The sequence below is a fragment of the Thalassophryne amazonica genome, chromosome 6, assembly GCF_902500255.1.
Source record: "Thalassophryne amazonica chromosome 6, fThaAma1.1, whole genome shotgun sequence".
NCBI classification, from domain to species: Eukaryota; Metazoa; Chordata; class Actinopteri; order Batrachoidiformes; family Batrachoididae; genus Thalassophryne; species Thalassophryne amazonica.
Genome location: NC_047108.1, coordinates 18,853,199 through 18,873,951, shown reverse-complemented (window position 1 = coordinate 18,873,951; position 20,753 = coordinate 18,853,199). Strand labels below are relative to the sequence as shown.

The following is a 20,753-nucleotide window of genomic DNA, read 5'->3' as shown; positions in this document are numbered from 1 at the left end:
CAATCAGGTCGTGCTTTCTTCATAAATACACGTTATCCATTCTTCCTGCTCAAACAAACCAGGGGTGGATCCAGGCGGAAAGAGGGTGGGGGGGCACACTCTCTACATTAAAGGTCCACTTCTGAAGACATTTTTTCATACTACTAATTACTTCTACTTATAATAAAATACAATTTTCCCAACTACAATGTTTCAGCCAGTATTACGCTGGGACTAAGTTTTACTGCAGTTCTGCACTAAGTGTAATTGAACATGTTTGTGATGTCTGTAGATAATTTTGACTTGGTCATTTTAAAAGTAGCTTGTATTCCAAAAATCTGTGGACACCCCTGCTGTAAAGTGTCTCCGCCCACTCAGTACTGACTGACAGTCACTGTGTAAGCACCTACCTGTGTCACGGTTTCACTGCATCACTGTCAGCCTCGCCGTGTCAGGGTGTCACTATGTCACAACCTCACTCTATCACAGTTTCACTGCATCACAAACTCACTGTCACGTTGTCATCACGACTGCGGTGGTTGAACTTGGCAGCTGTCTGTTAAGACAAAGAATCTTCATGTGGTTTGAAGAAGGCGGAGTCTAACAAAGATCTATCAAGCAGGTTGTCTCTGTCCACATGAACTCTGAGACCAGGAACTCAACAAACACCAGGATACACTGTGGATCAAGGTTCCAGTCGGCGTGTTCATCAGATTTAGGTACGAACCAGTTTGGTTCTGGAAAAATAAATCTTTGTGGGGTTTTCTAAGTTCTTTTGTCTTTTTTCCACCTGAGATGTTCTGGTTCTTCAAAAGATTCCGGACATTTGGAACGTATTTTGTGTTCTGAACCAGAATCTGAATCCAGGAGGTTTTTAAAAGTTTTATCAAACTGACTTGAAAGGTTGACTGTGGGCGGGGCATCAACAGCACAGGAGCAACAATAAATTTAGATCTTTACTGGGTTATAAACTATTAAAAATTACATGGACAGTTTCTAATCTGTCATAAAAGAACAAATAAATGAACTCCGACAGATCCTACATGAGCTAGCAAATCCAGGTTAGTTGCTACAGGGCTAACAAACTGGTTAGCTTGACGAGTTACCCATTTTAAAACTTAAGTGTTTTGGGATCAAATGTATTTTGATCATGTGACCAATAAATGTAACACACATAAAAGTACGCATACAAATACAAACGTGCACACACACAAATTCAGCAGTAAAGTTGTGGCATTGTTTTGGAGGATTCTCAACTATGGCAACATTAGCTTTGGCTCCGCCCACTCCAACATACTGTGCTGATCAAATTGGATTTTTCCATTCTGAGTGTGACCACCTTCTTGGCGGGAAACACTACTGGATATAACCCATCCTCTGGGGGAGCTCTCCATTTACCCTGAATAAACTCAGTTTTGACATGTGGGCATGGTTAATGAAACGTTGGCATAGTTAATGAAAAGTAACATTTGCTTTGTTAGCTTATGCACTAGCACACAATTAGCAACAGTTTCAACATTTGGGTTGGAGATCATGTTATAAGGCTTAGCAGTAGGTCTCTATTGCCCCCTAGGTGTGGATTTGTGTCTGTGCATGCAGAATCTTGTCAGCTTCAGGTCGGGGTTTGCAATCAGAGGATTTGTTAAAAAAACGAGCTGATTTCTAGATTTATCTCAGCAGATCAGATCCAGGCAGCTGAGTTTGGTTTTGTTCAAGCGGTCGACGAATCAGGATAACTTTAACCATTTACACATTAATATAGTGAACATTTAGACCCCGCCCCACCCTCCCCTATCCTTTACAGTCAGACAGGAGTGTTGCATTGTGGGGCGCCTGGAAGCCAGCGATGCACTGTTGTTTCAGTCCTAAGAGTTCTGTGGGAGAGAGAGAGGAAAACAAATTTCACACATGAAGAAAAACAAGTTTTAAGGAAAATTTGAAATCTTTAAAATGCTGTGAGGAATTCAGCAGATTTTTCAAAAAATGTAAACTGGAAACAAAAATGAGTGGATGAAATGACATTTATTTAATCTTTAAGGAAAACAAAACCCACTGATAATTTACGATTGGGTTGGCAGAATATGATATTGAGAGCCCACTGGAGGTATGTGTGATCATTTGTTAAAGTTAAGAGCATTTTTGTATGGCTGGTCTAAAGCCACCAGTAGGCGGCCATATAACAGCAATGTGACGTCACATGGGCACAGAGGTTCAACACTCCGCCAGTGATGCCCTGGAGTCGAGAAGGGGCAAAGCACGTAAGTGGCAATCAACATCCTGTAATCGTGAATTTCCTGATCCAACTTGTGGGATCTTCCGATAGCGGAGAGAAACCATGTCTGTGAAACCTCTCTTGTGAGGCCTGCTCTCTGCTGAACGAGAGGAGGGGGAGGTTTCTACACTGAAGGCAAGCTGTTTCTTCTGTGCACCGCACCAGAGAAGTGTTTTAATCCACTTGTAACAGCAAATTTCCACCCGGCTCTTGGGTTCAAATGGTCTGTGCCGCCCAGCACGGATTTTCCGAAAAATTAACTGAATTGTTACTGAAAATCAGCCACTTCAACGTCCCGAGGCTGTGATGTGAAATGCTTTCACAGCAGGTCAGAGCACAGCTGAACAGATTCACTTTCTCTCCACTGAATGGGGGGGGAAAAAAACCCCACCATAGTCCTTCAGTGTTTATCCAGAGTTACTCCTGTGAGCGCTGCTAATGATACATTTAGAAATTTAGTTTATTTTACTGTTGAAAGGCTTCGTGTTTGCTCAGCAGGAAAACGACAGGGAGGGAGCGGGGGGGAGGCAGAAAGAGAGAGGGAGGGAGAGGAGTTTTACATCAGCACGTTTTCGCCATCTATAGCTTTCTGTGCTCTAGCTACGTCACAGCAGTGCCACCAGCAATCCAGGGTTTTTTTTTCTGATTAAAATCGTCAGTGGCAGCATTTACGAAATTGCAGAATTCTGCTAAAATGCCGACTTTCGGAGGTGGATATTTCAGTTGTAAGAGCTCTTTATTTTAATTGATATGCATCAATCATTAGTTTATAGCACAGTCTGTCTTCTCAGCTGTGGGTTTTCTTTTCCTTTAAGGCAATCAAACATGAATTCAAAACAAAGCTCAGAAAACATTTCATTTCCTTTATCAGTTAAATATTTTAAAAACAAATTAACTTTTTAAAAAATAGTTTTTCATTTTCTAAAATCTTTACTGAAGTTTGACAAACGGTCAAGACAAAAAAATTATAATTATCAGATATTTAAAATCTGCTCCACTGAATAAACAATTTAAATTCAGATAAATTGTCACAAATCATTCAGAAAAGACTAAAGCAGTTTTTATTTATGTATTTTTTGACTAAATGTCATGTCTAATCAGTGATAGAACTGAAATCTATGCACTCCTTCTACTTTTTTTTTAGATTAAATTTAACGGACCAATCAGACTGCCCCCAGCACTTGTCACTCACCTGCTCCCAGTCAGCTCACATCTGATTGGAGAAAGAAGTGGGTGCCCCCTGCTGGCCGTAGCCCTGACCGTACTCTGCATCCTTCAGAAATGACATGAAACGTGGAAGGGTGATTCTTTAACTACGGGCACTATTGGCCTTGTAAATGTAATTTCCACCACACCATTGCCTTACAATATAAAGCGCCTTGGGGCAACTGTTTGTTGTGATTTGACGCTATATACATGTGCTCTGATGTCACTGTTTATCTCCATAGAAACTACCCGAACAATCTTTCATACAAACTGTTTAGGGACATTACAGTGTTGTGGTGGAAATTACGGCAATAGTGTGGGACAACTACATTTAAAAAAAAAAAAAAAAAAAAAAAAAAAAAAAAAAAATCACAACAGTTGTATGACATTGAATACCCCAATTATGTTTTGATTATTTTACTGATATTTTATTCAGATATTTTAAAACATTAGAAACGTTTCTTTACCATTCATTTATATCACTGAAGATCAAAAGTCTGGGTGTGGGACAAGCACAAAACGGCAATATTTGCATAATTGATACTGAAAAAAGGTGAAAAAGTCATCATAGACTACTAGAACAAATTTCTTAACACACTTTCATTGTAAAGATAACTATAAAAGTGTGAAATTTCCCCTTTTGTCTGTTTTTCATACAATATGATCAAAGGACATAAGTGCCCGTAGTCTAAGAATCACCCGGAAATAGAATGAGTTCCAATACTGTACAGCAAGGATCTGCAACCTGGGGTGGGGCCTACATAAGGGGACGCTATGTTGTCAATGGCAGTGACAGGGTTAATACCGGGTTCACATCGCAGTGACAGGGTTAGTAACGGGTCCATATGGCAGTGACAGGGTTATTAATGTGTTCCTACAGGAGTAACAGGGTTATTAACAGGTTCACTCTGCTGTGACAGGGTTAATAATGGTTTCATACAGCAGAGACAGGGTTAATAATGGGTTCATACAGCAGTTATGAGTTCATATGGCAGTGAGAGGGTTAATGAGGTCAACAGCTGTGACAGTGTGAATAATAGATTCATGTAGCAGTGACTGGGTTCATACAGCAGTGAAAAAGTTAATAAGGGGTCATATGGCAGTCCCAGGATTAATAACGATTTCATACAGCAGTGACAGGGTTAACGAGTTTGTCTGACAATGAACATAAAGGACATGTCGCACATTTAACGTCCCAGTTAGCAAAGCAACATAAAAATATTCATGATTGTCTCTTTGCACACATGCATTAATAATTAATGAACGCGAATGTAGTTGCGACATGCCTATCTCGGCTTTCAATGCTTACCAGTCGAGTGAGTTATAAGAGAAATTGTGGAGAGCTGGCCCTGTCCGAACTTGTCCTCTGGCACGCCGAAACGGAGGCGTTCTTTGTCTCGCTCAAACAGCGAATCAGTCGTGATGCACAAAGCCTCCGCGCGGCTTTCCACAACAAAATCTCTTGTTAAAAGTGAAATCTGCCGGAAAATGGTTGATGTCCAGCTCTTGTGATAACCAGAGAAAGTGCACACGACGGTCCCGGCTCCACACAGCCATCCGTTTAGAAATAATCCGGTGGTTCGTGGCTCGGAGCGCGGCACCCCGAGCGCCATTGTGGGCCGTCCTTAAAGCTGTAGTAACAGTCCTTATTCTCTGTGAAGCCTGTAAAATTTTCACCGAAAGCCAGATAAATTTTTCGAATGGTTTCCAGGTGCCAGTCTCTAACAGCTTCTGAAAAAATTCTGATGGAAAAAAAAAACCCAAATCATTCCGCCATTTCCAGACAATGAAAATCCGACGACGGGGCGGGACCACTCCTTCCACTTCCACAAGGCGTGGTCACAGGCGAATGACGTCACCGACAGGCGTGGAAAAACTCACGCATGCGCACGAGGGTTCAAGCTTGTCTAACGTGAAAACATATGAATCAAATCCATATAGATTAAAAAAAATAAATAAATAAAAAGGTACGATACTTTATGGACACCCTTACCAAAAAGTAGTATATGCAAGTGTTTGAAGTATACTTCTAGTTTACTTTTTATATACTTATCAGTACTATTTTTTGGTAAGGGCAGACCTCGTATAATGTGCCACAATCATGAGAACTTCAGCTGAAGGGAGAGCTGCAGTCGGACATTTGCTGGCTAGTGAGTGTGAAGCGTGGACCTGGACATGTTCTCCGGCTGACGATCCCTGTGAGGACTTACACTGGACCTGGATATGCTTCTAATAGTTGTGTCACCGCTGTTGCAAACACACGAGTATAAGTGCTATCTAAATGCAGTGCGTTTACTATTTACGAGTACTCACAAGTACTTTGTTTTCAGACATCTCCGTAGCTGTTTGCTGCCAATGCCGTATACTTTGAAACCAGTCACGGAAGTGCACAAAGTAATCCTGGTGGATCATCGGATTGTCACTAACAGCCTGAATCTAAATTGTTATGATTTTGGTGCAACATGTCCTTTAATAATGGGTTCATTCTGTTGTGACAGAGTTAATAATGAATTCATATGGCAGTGACAGGGTTAACGAGTCCATATGACAATGACAGGATTAATGAGTTCACATGGCAGTGACAGGGTTAACGAGTCCATATGACAATGACAGGATTAATGAGTTCATTCTGTTGTGACAGGGTTAATAATGAGTTCACATGGCAGTGACAGGGTTAATGAGTCCATATGACAATGACAGGACTAATAATGGGTTCATTCTGCTGTGACAGGGTTAATAACAATGCTGATGCCATGCTGCCATATTAACAGGAAAAAAAGAAATGATCTTCTCTTTTTTCCATCACTGGAGAATCTCTTCACTTTTTTTTTTTTTTTTTTTAAGTGTACATAACGTAAACTGCAGACTCGTCACCTGATTGTATCCTTGCTGGTTGTAGTCTGGCTGGTAGCCTCCCTGGTTGCTGGCGTATGGGTCTTGTCCGTATGCCCCCTGTTGGCCATACGCATCAGGTGCAGCAGGTTTCCCCTGAGGAGGAGGAGGAGGCGGCGCGCGCATGAAGGGGGCGATGATGCCCGTCTCCTTGAACACGAACCAGAGGTTTCCAGCCCACAGGACCAGGTTGATGAAACCAAATGCCTGGAACAGGAAATACTCTGACGTGATTAGCTGTTTAGTCACGTGAGACAACAGATGCAAAAGCATCAAAAGTTGACTGGATGGTTTTACGTTATTGCTTGTGCTCAGGATTTGAAAACTAACTCATTTACATGGAACTTGGTTGTTTTTTTTTTTTCTTTCTTTTTTTTTTAACGTCCGCCAAGGACGTAATCAAATCACCTGCATTTATTTATTTGTCTGTCTGTTAGCAGGATTACGTCAAAACTACTGCATGGTGTTTGACGAAACAGATATTAGGCCAAGCAAGACTCCATCAGTGTTGCCACAGTTACTTTGAAAAAGTAATCCAATTACTGATTACTCCTTGAAAAAGTAACTTATTTACTTTACTCAATTGGAAAAGTAACTATGTTAGATTACTAGTTACTTTTTTTAGTTACTTTTCCCAGCTGCTGACAACAACCCTCTGCCACCTCAACATGACAATGATACTTGTTTTGCCAAAACTCACTTTATAGTCACCCTTTCTTGGCTTCAATGAAAATAAATAATTGTTTTATAAAAAGTAAAATAAAGACCTCTTTCTTGACCTCATATTTAACTGTTGACAGCACTGTAACAGTAAAACTTGCAATTTCTAACCGACATTGTTTATAAATGTAACTGTTAAATTCATTCTAACATTTAAATTCTCTCTAAACATTTTACTTGTCAAAATTATTATTTTAAGTAGTATTAGTAGTTGTAGTTCAAAACCGGACCTTTAATCTAGGGGTGTTGTTGGTGGGGGGGGCACATCCTTGCCCCAAGCCCCAATTCCATCTGGATTCGCCCCTGCTTTGGCATTTGAGCACAAAGAATGGATAACATTTATTTATGCAGAAAATATGACCAGATTTACAGGTAAGAAAGTTTTATTGTGTTTTCATATCATGTGGTCCTCAGAATTTAGGTGCATTTGAGTGGAAAATAGTTAGTTATTGATGCGTCGTGGAGGATCAGCTGTTTTTAGCAGCAGATACGGAGCGGCTCGGAGAAAAAAAAGCATAAAAATGTCTTTGTAAAGCTCAGTGCAGGTGTGCTGTTGTCACTGTGCTTTAAGAGGTGAGGACGAGTCGTAGCTGTTGCAGAAAAATGCGGATGAAAAGCTCACAGCTCGCTTAAACTGTGTAGTTCAGTCGACCCCCTGCCCACAGACCAAGTTTAATGCTGCTATCGACCCATAATGCAAAAATAATAGTAACGCACAGTGACTTGGAGAAGTAACTTTAATCTGATTATTGATTTAGAAAGATTAACGCTTTAGATTACTCATTACTAAAAAAAGTGGTCAGATTAGAGTAACGCGTTACCGGCATCACTGGACTCCATTATATTTTGGAGATGATCTGGAACCTGGACCAAGATTTCACTTTATATAGGCTTTGAAGGATTACATCAAAACTACTTCACGAATTTTGATGAAATTTTCACTATAGATAGATATTAGGCCATGGAAGACTCTATTAAATGTTGGAGGTGATCCGGATCCAGATTGGAGAACATCATAAATCTGTGATTGCTCTTGTTTTCTGCCTGATGAAAGGCCTCGTGCTTCTGACTCAGTGAAGGTCTTACCACAGAGGTGTTGAGTCCAGACATGACTGGATCATGGACTTCACGACACTGGTTTCCCTTGTCGTCGCAGGCAGAGATGAGAGTAATGACTTCATCTGGGTCAGTCGCCGTCTTCACATCAGACAAACCTTTGGCCCAGGCAGCTGAACTCACCAGCCACATGAAGGCAAACCCTGTCGTCACACCCAGGTCCTGCACACAACGTCCGGGTGCTTTCAGTGTGAGAAGTGGCTGCAATCTTGAGCATTATATTGACAAAACTACATTTCCCAGAAGTCACAGCAGTGTGCTTACGATCAGCGGGCCCTTGTTGTTCTCCTTGTACTTGTCAAAGGCAAAGACATAGACGGCAAGAGCCGCTGTGGAGTAGAGGAAGGCAAAGACACCAATGGTGACGAAGAATTCGGCTGAGGAAGAGTAGTCACCAACAAGGAAGAGGCGCTCAGTGTTCCCGTTCTTACAGGTTGGGGCATCAAAATGCACCCGGTGGAGTCTGGGGAAAAAAAAAAAACTGATTCCAGAGACTGACATGTCAACAATTTTCTGACCCCAGATTTTAGTAAGGAAACTTTTCACCGAAAACCACCAACAACTCAAAATCTGTCGATTGCTTCAGTCACTGCAGGTCCACACGAGTCACGGATTCATTCAGTCTGCAGGTCTGTGTCAAGTCCTGATCTTTGGTCTCCTGTCTCTTAAATGACTGGACCAGCAAAGCTGATGTCACACTGACCTGAAGGGATACTCAAACTCCACCTCTATACTCAAGTCGCTATCCGTCTGGTTCTTGCAGTCCACCGCCATCTGGAACATCCCAGAATAGCTGCCACAGGTGGAGAAGGCAAAGATGGCGAAAAACTGGAGAAGATGGAGGGTGCAAACAAGAAACAACAATAAGGATAAAGTTCAAAGAGTTTAACAGCAATGAATAACAGACAAACTTCTAGAGACTCCCTGAAGGTCAAAGCAGGTGGATAAGTGAGATACCCAGTGGTGGAGATCACAGATACAAGCTGCTGAGTTTCTTTCAGTGGCAACAATCAACCCTCACATAGAGACTGAGGTGATGAACTCTGGTCTTTTTAGGAGAAGAAGGTCAACACCTCCTCAGAGGTGGGTGAGGAGCTCTCAATCCTCCTTCAAAGATGGAAGATAGAGCTCTATCTCACATGTGTGTAAAGAGCTCAGGACCCTCACTTCAGATAGGAGGAACTCTACACTGTCCATCGGAAACAAAGTAAGGAGCTCTGGGCTCTCAGTCAGAGAGGAAGCAAGGATCTCTGGACTCGGGAGGAGACGAGGACTTCTGGGCTCTCTAGAGATTCAGAGCCCAGAGCTGAACTGGCCTGAGGTGATTTGGGTTTTGGATCATGGCGCCTGGAGTTTTACTGACCATGTGCAGATTGTGGGATGGAAAAACACTGGAAGGATGTCTGAGGCAGCAGACCAGGTGAGAGTGGGCAGCCATTAAAAGTCCAGCCATAAGGTCTGGCAGGAGGCTGTAATGTCATGTATCTGCCCACATGGAGAAAATGATCTCTGCCGGCCTCCAGTGTGACTGCAGCATTAATCTGGATTTCTCAGATTTGGAAACAGTTCCAGGTTCATGCTGACTGATATTCTGCCTGATTTCTGTTTGCTGCAGCAGCTTTGTGCTGCAAAACAGTGAGTCACCCTCTGCTTTCTATCTTTAGCTGCACACTGCCCCTGCTGCTGCCTTGCTCACTTGCACTACAGGTACAGCAGGTCGACGTGCTGCAGCGTCGTATTAGAACATCATCGTCATCGTGGAGCTGAGACTCGACGCTCCCACGTGGCGCTGAGCAGGGACTGCACAGAGTGTCTGGCTGTGACCATCTGCCGTCCTGCTCACTGTGAGCGCACGTGTGGGAGGAGACATGAGGGAGGAACTGAGTGGAAGGAGCTGTGTGGGAGGAACTGAGTGGGATGAGACGAGTGGGAGGAGCTGGGGACAAACAAACAGTAGCTGCTCCTCAAACTACAGCGGCACTCAGCAGAGTGCTGACCCACCAGACACGCCCCCAAATTTAAGGAATCATGCTTGTTGATTTTTATCCGGTAACTCATGGCTGTGGAAAGGACTCATAATTACTGATCGTCAATACGATCAATATCTGCGTCGTCTGGAAACCGTTCAGATTCACAGCAACTCAACACCGGGTTTTCTGACCATCAAACAACCAGTGTATGTGGGGAGGAGTTGTAACACTGCTAACCAACATGAGTTACCGGAGGTCATACTGTGAAGAACTCCGGCTAAAATCAATCATGTTTCACATTTTGCTGGACAGGTAAAAAAAAAAGTTAATGTTATATTTGACTCTATCAAAAGAATTTAACAAGTTGTCAGTCAGAGATTCAGAGTTTGCAGTTTCCAGCAAACGCAGTGTGACCTTTGAACTTTGTGGGGGTTCTTCCTCCTTCAAGTCATTCTTAAAATCTCACACAGCACGCTCACTGTTTATCAGAGAAATTAAGATTTTACCAGCAAAAGATGATTGTATTTTCCAGAATATAAATTGCATTTTTTTTTTTTTTTTACTAATTTGGGAGGAATTCCTCCGCACGTCTGTCTCAATGTGCCAAAAAGTGCTGATGTCCATGTCTTCCGCAATTCCTGTGCTAGTCAGAGGACATCCCGGATAAAACACAGCGTCCAGTTTAGAAATGAACGGCACATTCCACTGTTACAGGAGTTTTTGTCATGGAAAGAGGAGTGGAGGAATTCCGTGCGTCGCGGCGGAGCCGCATGGCGCAAAACACCGTGATGAAGCCTCACAGGACATGTTGGGGCATGTCCAGCTCATGCACAATTTCTCAGATACTCACACGACTGAAAAGCAACTGGAAGCCGTCTGAAAGCCATCCTGTGAGACCAACACGGAGGTGGTCTTGTCCCGCGCCATGAGCGGCACGGTGGCGCAATCCTCCGCTTCTCTTTCCATGACAAACTCCTGTAACAGTAGAATGTGCCGAAAAAGTGCTGATGTCCACGCCTTCTGCCTTTTTTGTGAAAGTCAGACGACATCCCAGATCAACAAAGCCTTCATGTTGGAAACGATCTGGTTGTTTCAGTGGGGTTTGAGCCTGTCGATCGGCGCTCGGCGTGCGCCGCGCTCTCAGACGCTGTGGGTAGTCTTTAAACCGGCTGGAGCACTCCGTAATCTGTGTAATCCCCATAAAATCGTCCCTGAAAGTCATCTAAATTTTCCGAATGGTGTCCAGCTGGAGGTCTCTCACAGCTTCTGGAAAAATTTGATGCAGCAAAGCTCCAAATCATTCAGAGATTATTCGCAATAAAAATCCGACGAGAGGGGTGGACCACTGCTCACACAAAGCCTGCTCACAGGCGAATGACGCAACCGACAGGCGTGAAAAAACTCACACATGCGCACGAAGGTTCAAGCTTGGCTGATGCAATCACATGTGATTCAAATCCATATGGTTTTTGCAAAAAATAAAAAGGTCAGATACTTTTTGGACAGACCTCGTATATGAAAAATTGTGGGTTAGTCTGTTCACAGACAAACGGGGGTGAAAACTGATCCACCTCCAAACCGTGTCGGCGGAGGGAACCAGAGGATTTACTTTAAATGTTTGTTGTTCCTGCTCACAACAAAATAATTCCAATTATTTGAAAATGAATAAATTATTTGGATCAGCAGTTTCACTAATTTCTGTTCATTTATTTGTAATTGGCTACTGGGGGAGGAATATTTAATAAGAGTAATGTCCAAGTCGAATGACCATAAATTAGCGCCTGGTCATTCGACTGACCTATAAGGACGTAAAGGACTGTCAGAGGACCTCACACGTCACATGACCCAGAATATAGGATTCTTTGCTCTGCTTTAGTTTTTGCCTCAGAGTTCCAGTCTGGATGTTGATTTGGCAGTTTTTACACTGGATGCCCTTCCCGGTGCAGACGTACAGGACGTTTGTGTTTTGAACACATGACCTTACTGTGAGGCAACAGCACCACCACTCTGCCGGCGGAGCTTGAACCAGGCTGAAATCAGCTCTGCTCTCACTCAAGTCAAACGCAGTCCTGCTACTGAGGAAACGTTCTCGACACTCTGGAACTCACCCATTGCAGCACCTTGATGAAGCCCAGAGGAACCTTCAGGACTCTAAACTGGCCTTGAGCCACCAACTGCAAAAACACAAGAAAGTGAAATGAAGGCAGAGCCGCTGTCGTTTGAGCTTTAACAGCACGGCCCTTCCGGGTGGGTCCGGTCCGATTCCTGTTCTAGAGCCACCCAGGCAGACTGTCTCCTAACAGTTACCATCTGCCAGGAGACACTCTGTTAGAAACCAGGATCTTCAATCTGCACTGACTGATTTTGTCCACCAGGGAAGAGAGGGACTTTAACTAAAAGTCCTTTGGTTTATCTGGTTTTCCTGTTGCAGTTTCATGGGACAGCTGTGCAGAGAAGGACTTTAATCCAAGAAAACAAATCAAATCTATGCATGAGTCTCCCATGTGCCTACTGACAAACTGTAGCAGAAATTTCACATCTTATTCTTAAGAAAATCCTCTTCCACCATGAAACTGAACTGATGTAATCAATAAAAGCTGCACAACACCCAATTACAGACAAACAAGCCTAAAACTGCTTCAGCTGTCCTGGTGTCTTGGTGGGTTCCCTCACTTGTGTCCTTCTTGCACAGTCACTCAGTTTTAGAGAGATGTGCCTCAGTGTTGAAGACCCGGAGGCTGGAGGAAGTCAGGGACACGCCCACATCTCAGCTGGCTTTGTACAGGTGGGGATGGACTGGTGATCTGCCTCAGTAGTTGCCATCCAGAACCAAGGGCGGTTCTGTAGTTTGGTGGACGTGGCGATGTGCAGCACCAGTGCGTGCTGCCAGACCTGACCTCTGACCGTGTCCCTACACAGGAGGTTTATCAGCTCGTCAACAAACCGTGAACATCTTCAGTTTTTGAAGAAAATGAGCACAACAGAAGAAGCAGTTTGTGCATAAATTTGCATTTTAATAAGAGGAAGATGACGTTTGAATACTAAAGGGAAGAGTTTTTATGCTAATGTTAGTCAGTTAGTATCACGTTACGCAACACTAGCACTTTTTATACTAATGTTAGCATCACGTTATGTGACAATATCAAATCAATTTTATTTATATAGCGCCAAATCACAACAGTTGCACCAAGGCGCTTTATATTGCAAGGCAAAAGCCATACAATAATTACAGAAAAACCCCAACGGTCAAAATGACCTCCTATGAGCAAGCACTTGGCGACAGTGGGAAGGAAAAACTCCCTTTTAACAGGAAGAAACCTCCAGCAGAACCAGGCTCAGGGAGGGGCAGTCTTCTGCTGGGACGGGTTGGGGCTGAGGGGAGAGAATCAGGAAAAAGACATGCTGTGGAAGACAGCAGAGATCAATCACTAACGATTAAATGCAGAGTGGTGCATACAGAGCAAAAAGAGAAAGAAACACTCAGTGCATCATGGGAACCCCCCAGCAATCTAAGTCTATAGCAGCATAACTAAGGGATGGTTCAGGGTCACCTGATCCAGCTCTAACTATAAGCTTTAGCAAAAAGGAAAGTTTTAAGCCTAATCTTAAAAGTAGAGAGGGTGTTTGTCTCCCTGATCTGAATTGGGAGCTGGTTCCACAGGAGAGGAGCCTGAAAGCTGAAGGCTCTGCCTCCCATTCTACTCTTACAAACCCTAGAAACTACAAGTAAGCCTGCAGTCTGAGAGCAAAGCGCTCTATTGTACTATGAGGTCCCTAAGATAAGATGGGACCTGATTATTCAAAACCTTATAAGTAAGAAGAAGAATTTTAAATTCTATTCTAGAATTAACAGGAAGCCAATGAAGACAGGCCAATATGGGTGAAATATGCTCTCTCCTTCTAGTCCCCGTCAGTACTCTAGCTGCAGCATTTTGAATTAACTGAAGGCTTTTCAGGGAACTTTTAGGACAGCCTGATAATAATGAATTACAATAGTCCAGCCTAGAGGAAATAAATGCATGAATTAGTTTTTCAGCATCACTCTGAGACAGGACCTTTCTAATTTTAGAGATATTGCGCAAATGTAAAAAAGCAGTCCTACATAGTGCTTAATATGCGCATTGAAGGACATATCCTGATCAAAAATGACTCCAAGATTTCTCACAGTATTACTAGAGGTCAGGGTAATGCCATCCAGAGTAAGGATCTGGTTAGACACTATGTTTCTAAGATTTGTGGGGCCAAGTACAATAACTTCAGTTTTATCTGAATTTAAAAGCAGGAAATTAGAGGTCATCCATGTCTTTATGTCCAAGACATTCCTGCAGTTTAACTAATTGGTGTGTGTCCTCTGGCTTCATGGATAGATAAAGCTGGGTATCATCTGCGTAACAATGAAAATTTAAGCAATGCTTTCTAATAATACTGCCTAAGGGAAGCATGTATAAAGTGAATAAAATTGGTCCTAGCACAGAACCTTGTGGAACTCCATAATTAACCTTAGTCTGTGAAGAAGACTCCCCATTTACATGAACAAATTGTAATCTATTAGATAAATATGATTCAAACCAGCGCAGTGCCTTTAATACCTATGGCATGCTCTAATCTCTGTAATAAAATTTTATGGTCAACAGTATCAAAAGCAGCACTGAGGTCTAACAGGACAAGCACAGAGATGAGTCCACTGTCTGAGGCCATAAGAAGATCATTTGTAACCTTCACTAATGCTGTTTCTGTACTATGATGAATTCTAAAAACCTGACTGAAACTCTTCAAATAGATCATTCCTCTGCAGATGATCTGTTTTACAACTACCCTTTCAAGAATTTTTGAGAGAAAAGGAAGGTTGGAGATTGGCCTATAATTAGCTAAGATAGCTGAGTAAAGTGATGGCTTTTTAAGTAATGGTTTCATTACTGCCACCTTAAAAGCCTGTGGTACATAGCCAACTAATAAAGATTGATCATATTTAAGATCAAAGCATTAATTAATGGCAGGGCTTCCTTGAGCAGCCTGGTAGGAATGGGGTCTAATAGACATGTTGATGGTTTGGAGGAAGTGACTAATGAAAATAACTCAGACAAAACAATCGGAGAGAAAGAGTCTAACCAAATACCAGCATTACTGAAAGCAGCCAAAGATAACGATATGTCTTTGGGATGGTTATGAGTAATTTTTTCTCTAATAATTAAAATTTCATTAGCAAAGAAAGTCATGAAGTCATTACTAGTTAAAGGAATACTTGGCTCAATAGAGCTCTAACTCTTTGTCAGCCTGGCTACAGTGCTGAAAAGAAACCTGCGGTTATTTTCTTCAATTAGTGATGAGCAGTAATATGTCCTAGCTTTACGGAGGGCTTTTTTATAGAGCAACAGACTTTTTCCAGGCTAAGTGAAGATCTTCTAAATTAGTGAGACGCCATTTCCTCTCCAACTTACGGGTTATCTGCTTTAAGCTGCGAGTTTGTGTTATACCACGGAGTCAGGCACTTCTGATTTAAGGCTCTCTTTTTCAGAGGAGCTACAGCATCCAAAGTTGTGCTCAATGAGGATGTAAAACTATTGACAAGATACTCTATCTCACTCACAGAGTTTAGGTAGCTACTCTGCACTGTGTTGGTATATGGCATTGGAGAACATAACAAAGAAGGAATCATATCTTTAAACCTAGTTACAGCGCTTTCCAAAAGACTTCTACTGTAATGAAACTTGTTCCCCACTGCTGGGTAGTCCATTAAAGTAAATGTTATTAAGAAATGATCAGACAGAAGGGGGCTTTCAGGGAATACTGTTAAGTCTTCAATTTCCATACCATAAGTCAAAACAAGATCTAAAGTATGATTAAAGTGGTGGGTGGACTCATTTACATTCTGAGCAAAGCCAACTGAGTCTAATAATAGATTAAATGCAGTGTTGAGGCTGTCATTCTCAGCATCTATGTGGATGTTAAAATCGCCCACTATAATTATCTTATCTGAGCTAAGCACTAAGTCCGACAAAAGGTCTGAAAATTCAGAGAAACTCACAGTAACGACCAGGTGGACGATAGATAACAACAAATAAAACTGGTTTTTGGGACTTCCAATTTGGATGGACAAGACTAAGTCAAGCTTTCAAATGAATTAAAGCTCTGTCTGGGTTTTTGATTAATTAATAAGCTGGAGTGGACGATTGCTGCTAATCCTCGGCCCGTGCTATGAGCATTCTGACAGTTGAGTGTGACTCGGGAGTGTTGACTCATTTAAACTAACATTCATCCTGCTGTAACCAGGTTTCTGTGAGGCAGAATAAATCAATATGTTGATCAATTATTATATCATTTACTAACAGGGACTTAGAAGAGAGAGACCTAATGTTTAATATACCACATTTAACTGTTTTAGTCTGTGGTGCAGTTGAAGGTGCTATATTTTTTTTTCTCTTTGAATTTTTATGCTTAAATAGATTTTTTACTGGTTGTTGGTGGTCTGGGAGCAGATACCGTCTCTACGGGGATAGGGTATTGGGGGGATGACAGGGGGAGAGAAGCTGCAGAGAGGTGTGTAAGACTACAACTCTGCTTCCTGGTCCCAACCCTGGGTAGTCACGGTTTGGAGGGTTTAATAAAATTGGCCAGATTTCTAGAAATGAGAGCTGCTCCATCCAAAGTGGGATGGATGCCGTCTCTCCTAACAAGACCAGGTTTTCCCCACAAGCTTTGCCAATTATTTATGAAGCCCACCTCATTTTTTGGACACCACTCAGACAGCCAGCCAGCAATTCAAGGAGAACATGCGGCTAAACATGTCACTCCTGGTCCGACTGGGGAGGGGCCCAGAGAAAACTACAAAGTCCGACATTGTTTTTGCAAAGTTACACACCGATTCAATGTTAATTTTAGTGACCTCCGATTGGCGTAACCGGGTGTCATTACTGCCGACGTGAATTACACTTTCCAAATTTACGCTTAGCCTTAGCCAGCAGTTTCAAATTTCCTTCAATGTCGCCTGCTCTGGCCCCCGGAAGACAACTGACTATGGTTGCTGGTGTCGCTAACTTCACATTTCTCAAAACAGAGTCGCCAATAACCAGAGTTTATTCCTCGGTGGGTGTGTTGCCGAGTGGAGAAAAATGGTTAGATGTGAACAGGTTGGTGGTGTACAGGGGGCTTCTGTTTAGGACTGCTTCCTCCTCACAGTCACCCAGCCGGCCTGCTTTCCCGGCTGCTGGGGAACAGCTAACAGCAGCTAAGCTACCTTGGTCCGCACCGACTACAGGGGCCTGGCTAGCTGTAGGATTTTCCAAGGTGCTGAGCAGAGTCTCCAATTCACCCAGCCTGGCCTCCAGAGCTACGAATAAGCTACACTTATTACAAGTACCATTACTGCTAAAGGAGGCCGAGGAATAACTAAACATTTCACACCCAGAGCAGAGAAGTGCGGGAGAGACAGGAGAAGCAGCCATGCTAAACCGGCTAAGAGCTAGTAGCTGCGCTAAGCTAGCGGATTCCTAAAAACACAAAGTGAATAATGTGTAAATAATTTAGAGGTGATTCAGCAGAGGGAGTACTTTAGTTAAGGCACATGAAGATTACACTGTGAAACAAATCGTTATCTAGATCAATCTAACTACGCAGATTAAACAGCTAACAGATACAGCAAAACACCGCTGTGCTCCGGAACAGGAAGTGATACAATACCGCAGTGAGAGCCAACCACCAGTAGAGGCCAGTAAAGCAATATCATGTCTTAATGTTGATGTTATCCAGTTAGCATCATGTTATGTGATAAGAGCAAGATTTATGCTGTTAGCCAATTAGTATCACGTTATGTGGCACTAGCATGTCTTTTTGCTTATGATAGGATTACGTTATGTGACACTAGCAAGTTTTATGCTGTTAGCCAGTTCGTATCATGTATGTGATGGAAGTTTTTGCATTAACATTAGTCAGTTAACATGACACTAGTGTGCTTTATGCTAATGTTAGCCAGTTACATCATGTTGTGTGACCCTATCAGGTTTTATGCTAATGTTAGCCTGTTATCATCACAATACATGACACTAAGGAGTTTCATGGTAATTTTAGCCTGTTACATTGTATTATGTGACACTAGCACATCCCTTCATGCTAACATTAGCATGTCAGCAAGTGATGCGTTGTGATACTCATGAGTTTTCAAGACCCATCTCAGCCACAAGTTTATATTTTTTGAAGCACATTATTAATCCTGTTGTTCACAATGAAGGTGCTCAGCTCATACTAATGTTAACTGCAATGCCAGTGCCGACATGGCACCTAACACGGTGCTGGTGCAAAGCTAATTATATACAGACTGTAATTTCACAAAAATAAAGAAACACTCATGCAGGACGATTATCAACTGTAACTGGATTAAATATTTAGAAGGATCTGAACAGGTTTCCCAGTACTATTTTGTCAAGAACTGTTTGGAAAAAAAACAAAAACCTCGTGATTCAACAGATTAGACAAATTTACTGGCTGCAATAATAAAGTATATTTTATTCATCTCATATAAAATACTATGACTAAAGAAACTGGATAAAATGGTTCGTTATTGTCATTGTGAGATTAAAATGGAATTAGAGGGGATTCTAATAATTATGATGATGATGAACTGTGGTCAAATATCGCGCTAATTTCACGGTAATATTGTAAATATGCGGATTACTCCAAGTCACGACTTCACAGAAACCGAACAGGGTTAGAACAGGGTCTCACCCGGTTCTAATTCCATCTTCTTAACATTTTACAACCGGACACTTTGGGTTTGTTCGTGATCATTTATCTGCGGGGATGAAAAACCACAAAAAAAAAACCTGGTTCCTCTGAAACCGCTTCGGCCAAAAACATACAAACCCGTTAAAAACGCCGCCGAATTCTGAACAATCGTGCGATTTATGGCCCAGAAATGAACACATTTAGATTTGAACAGAACATTTATTTTATTTATGTATATATTTTTTAAGCTCCATGACGCGGCCCGTGTTATCATCCAGAAAAAGCCAAACGAACCGGATCCCAAACCAACACCAACCGAGTCCAGAACAGTCAACATCATCTTTAAAATAATAATAAAAAACAGCGCTCTACTCGTCCTACCTGATTTACGACGTCCATCCTTCCGCCTGCCGAGAGGAGACGAGACGAGGAGGAGGCGAGGTGCTTTCTGTGTCGTCCGGTTTTTTTATGTGCTGTTCATTTCCGAGTCTGACGCTTCAAATAATGCATTAAGAAAATATATATATATATATACACACACATATATATATAAACGCAACACTTTTGTTTTTGCTCCTATTTTTCATGAGTTGAACTCAAGCTCTGAAACATTTTCTATATACACAAAATACCTATTTCTCTCAAATGTTCACAAATCTGTCTAAATCTGTGTTAGTGGGCACTTCTCCTTTACCCAGATAATCCATCCCACCTCACAGCTGTGGTATATGCTGATTAGACAGCATGATTAGTGCACAGGTGTGCCTTAGGCAGGCTGCAATAAATGGCCACTCTGAAATGTGCAGGGGCAAGAGGGAATGTTTAACATTTATTATATGGGTGCGATGCTACACGCGCTCTGGCTGATTACCAGTCATATATTTTCCCATATCAGAGCGGTTACCATGACAATCGGTCTGCAGCGTGAATTTTCGTTACAAACCAGGAAGCTAAAAACACGATTAGAAAAACCAAGTCGGACATGAACGTACTCCATAAATATCTAATCAGCATCAGAAAAAACAGATTGAAAGCTTACCAGCTAACGATGGGACCATCTGTTAAGCTAGTGGAGGTGAACAAAGCAAACAAGCCCAACATCGTGACCATCAGCAGCATATTCAGGCGATACTGTAAGTTTGCGTATTCATATATATATATAAAACAACCATATTATAAACAAATTATTAACCTTGCTTGCTCGATCTGTACAGGGATATCAGACTTCTGTGTTTTTTGCACGGACCTCGCTAATGCTTGGTCTGTACTGTCAATACCATATCTCCCTGTACAGACCTCTCGCTCCATTGATAATCTTTTAATATATATTATATAAAATGGAGTCTTCCATGGCCTAATATCTATCTATAGTGAAAATTTCATCAAAATTCGTGAAGTAGTTTTGATGTATGAAGAGAAGCTTAATATAAATGGTAAATGGACTGCATTTATATAGCACTTCTCCATCTGCATCAGAAGCTCAAAGCACTTTACAATGATGCCTCACATTCACCCATTGATGCCAGGGTGCTGCCATACAAGGCGCTTACTACACTCCGGGAGCAATGAGGTTGATTAAGGACCTTGCCCAAGGGCCCTTAGTGATTTTCCTCTGGTCTGAAGCCCAGCACTTAACCACAAGACCATCACCTCCACAGGGATATAATATTTGAATATAATACATAATAATAAACATAAACAGAAGAGAAAAAGAGGAAGGCTGAAGGTGGATGGACAGAATAAATGAAGACTTGAAGGAAAAGAAGGTTCAGGTCCATGATGAAGGGAAAAAGGGCTTCCAACTGTTTTATTTTCATCTGTATTCTTATTTTCAGACTTTGAGCAGGCATCTTGCTGACACCCCCCCCCCCCCCAAAAAA

General features: G+C 42.1%; 1 protein-coding gene across 1 annotated transcript; it reads right to left on the bottom strand.

Annotated features, from left to right (window-relative positions):
* Window positions 1-1,401: 1,401 nt before the first annotated feature.
* sypa (synaptophysin a) lies at window positions 1,402-19,272 on the bottom strand. The gene is made up of 8 exons (XM_034171856.1): window positions 19,255-19,272; window positions 12,264-12,329; window positions 8,889-9,013; window positions 8,450-8,648; window positions 8,156-8,347; window positions 6,332-6,556; window positions 3,444-3,524; window positions 1,402-1,853 (listed from the first exon to the last, which is right to left on the bottom strand). Exons 1-7 carry the CDS (start codon window positions 19,270-19,272, stop codon window positions 3,459-3,461), a joined length of 891 nt encoding a protein of 296 aa, XP_034027747.1. The 3' UTR covers window positions 1,402-1,853; window positions 3,444-3,458.
* Window positions 19,273-20,753: the final 1,481 nt, after the last annotated feature.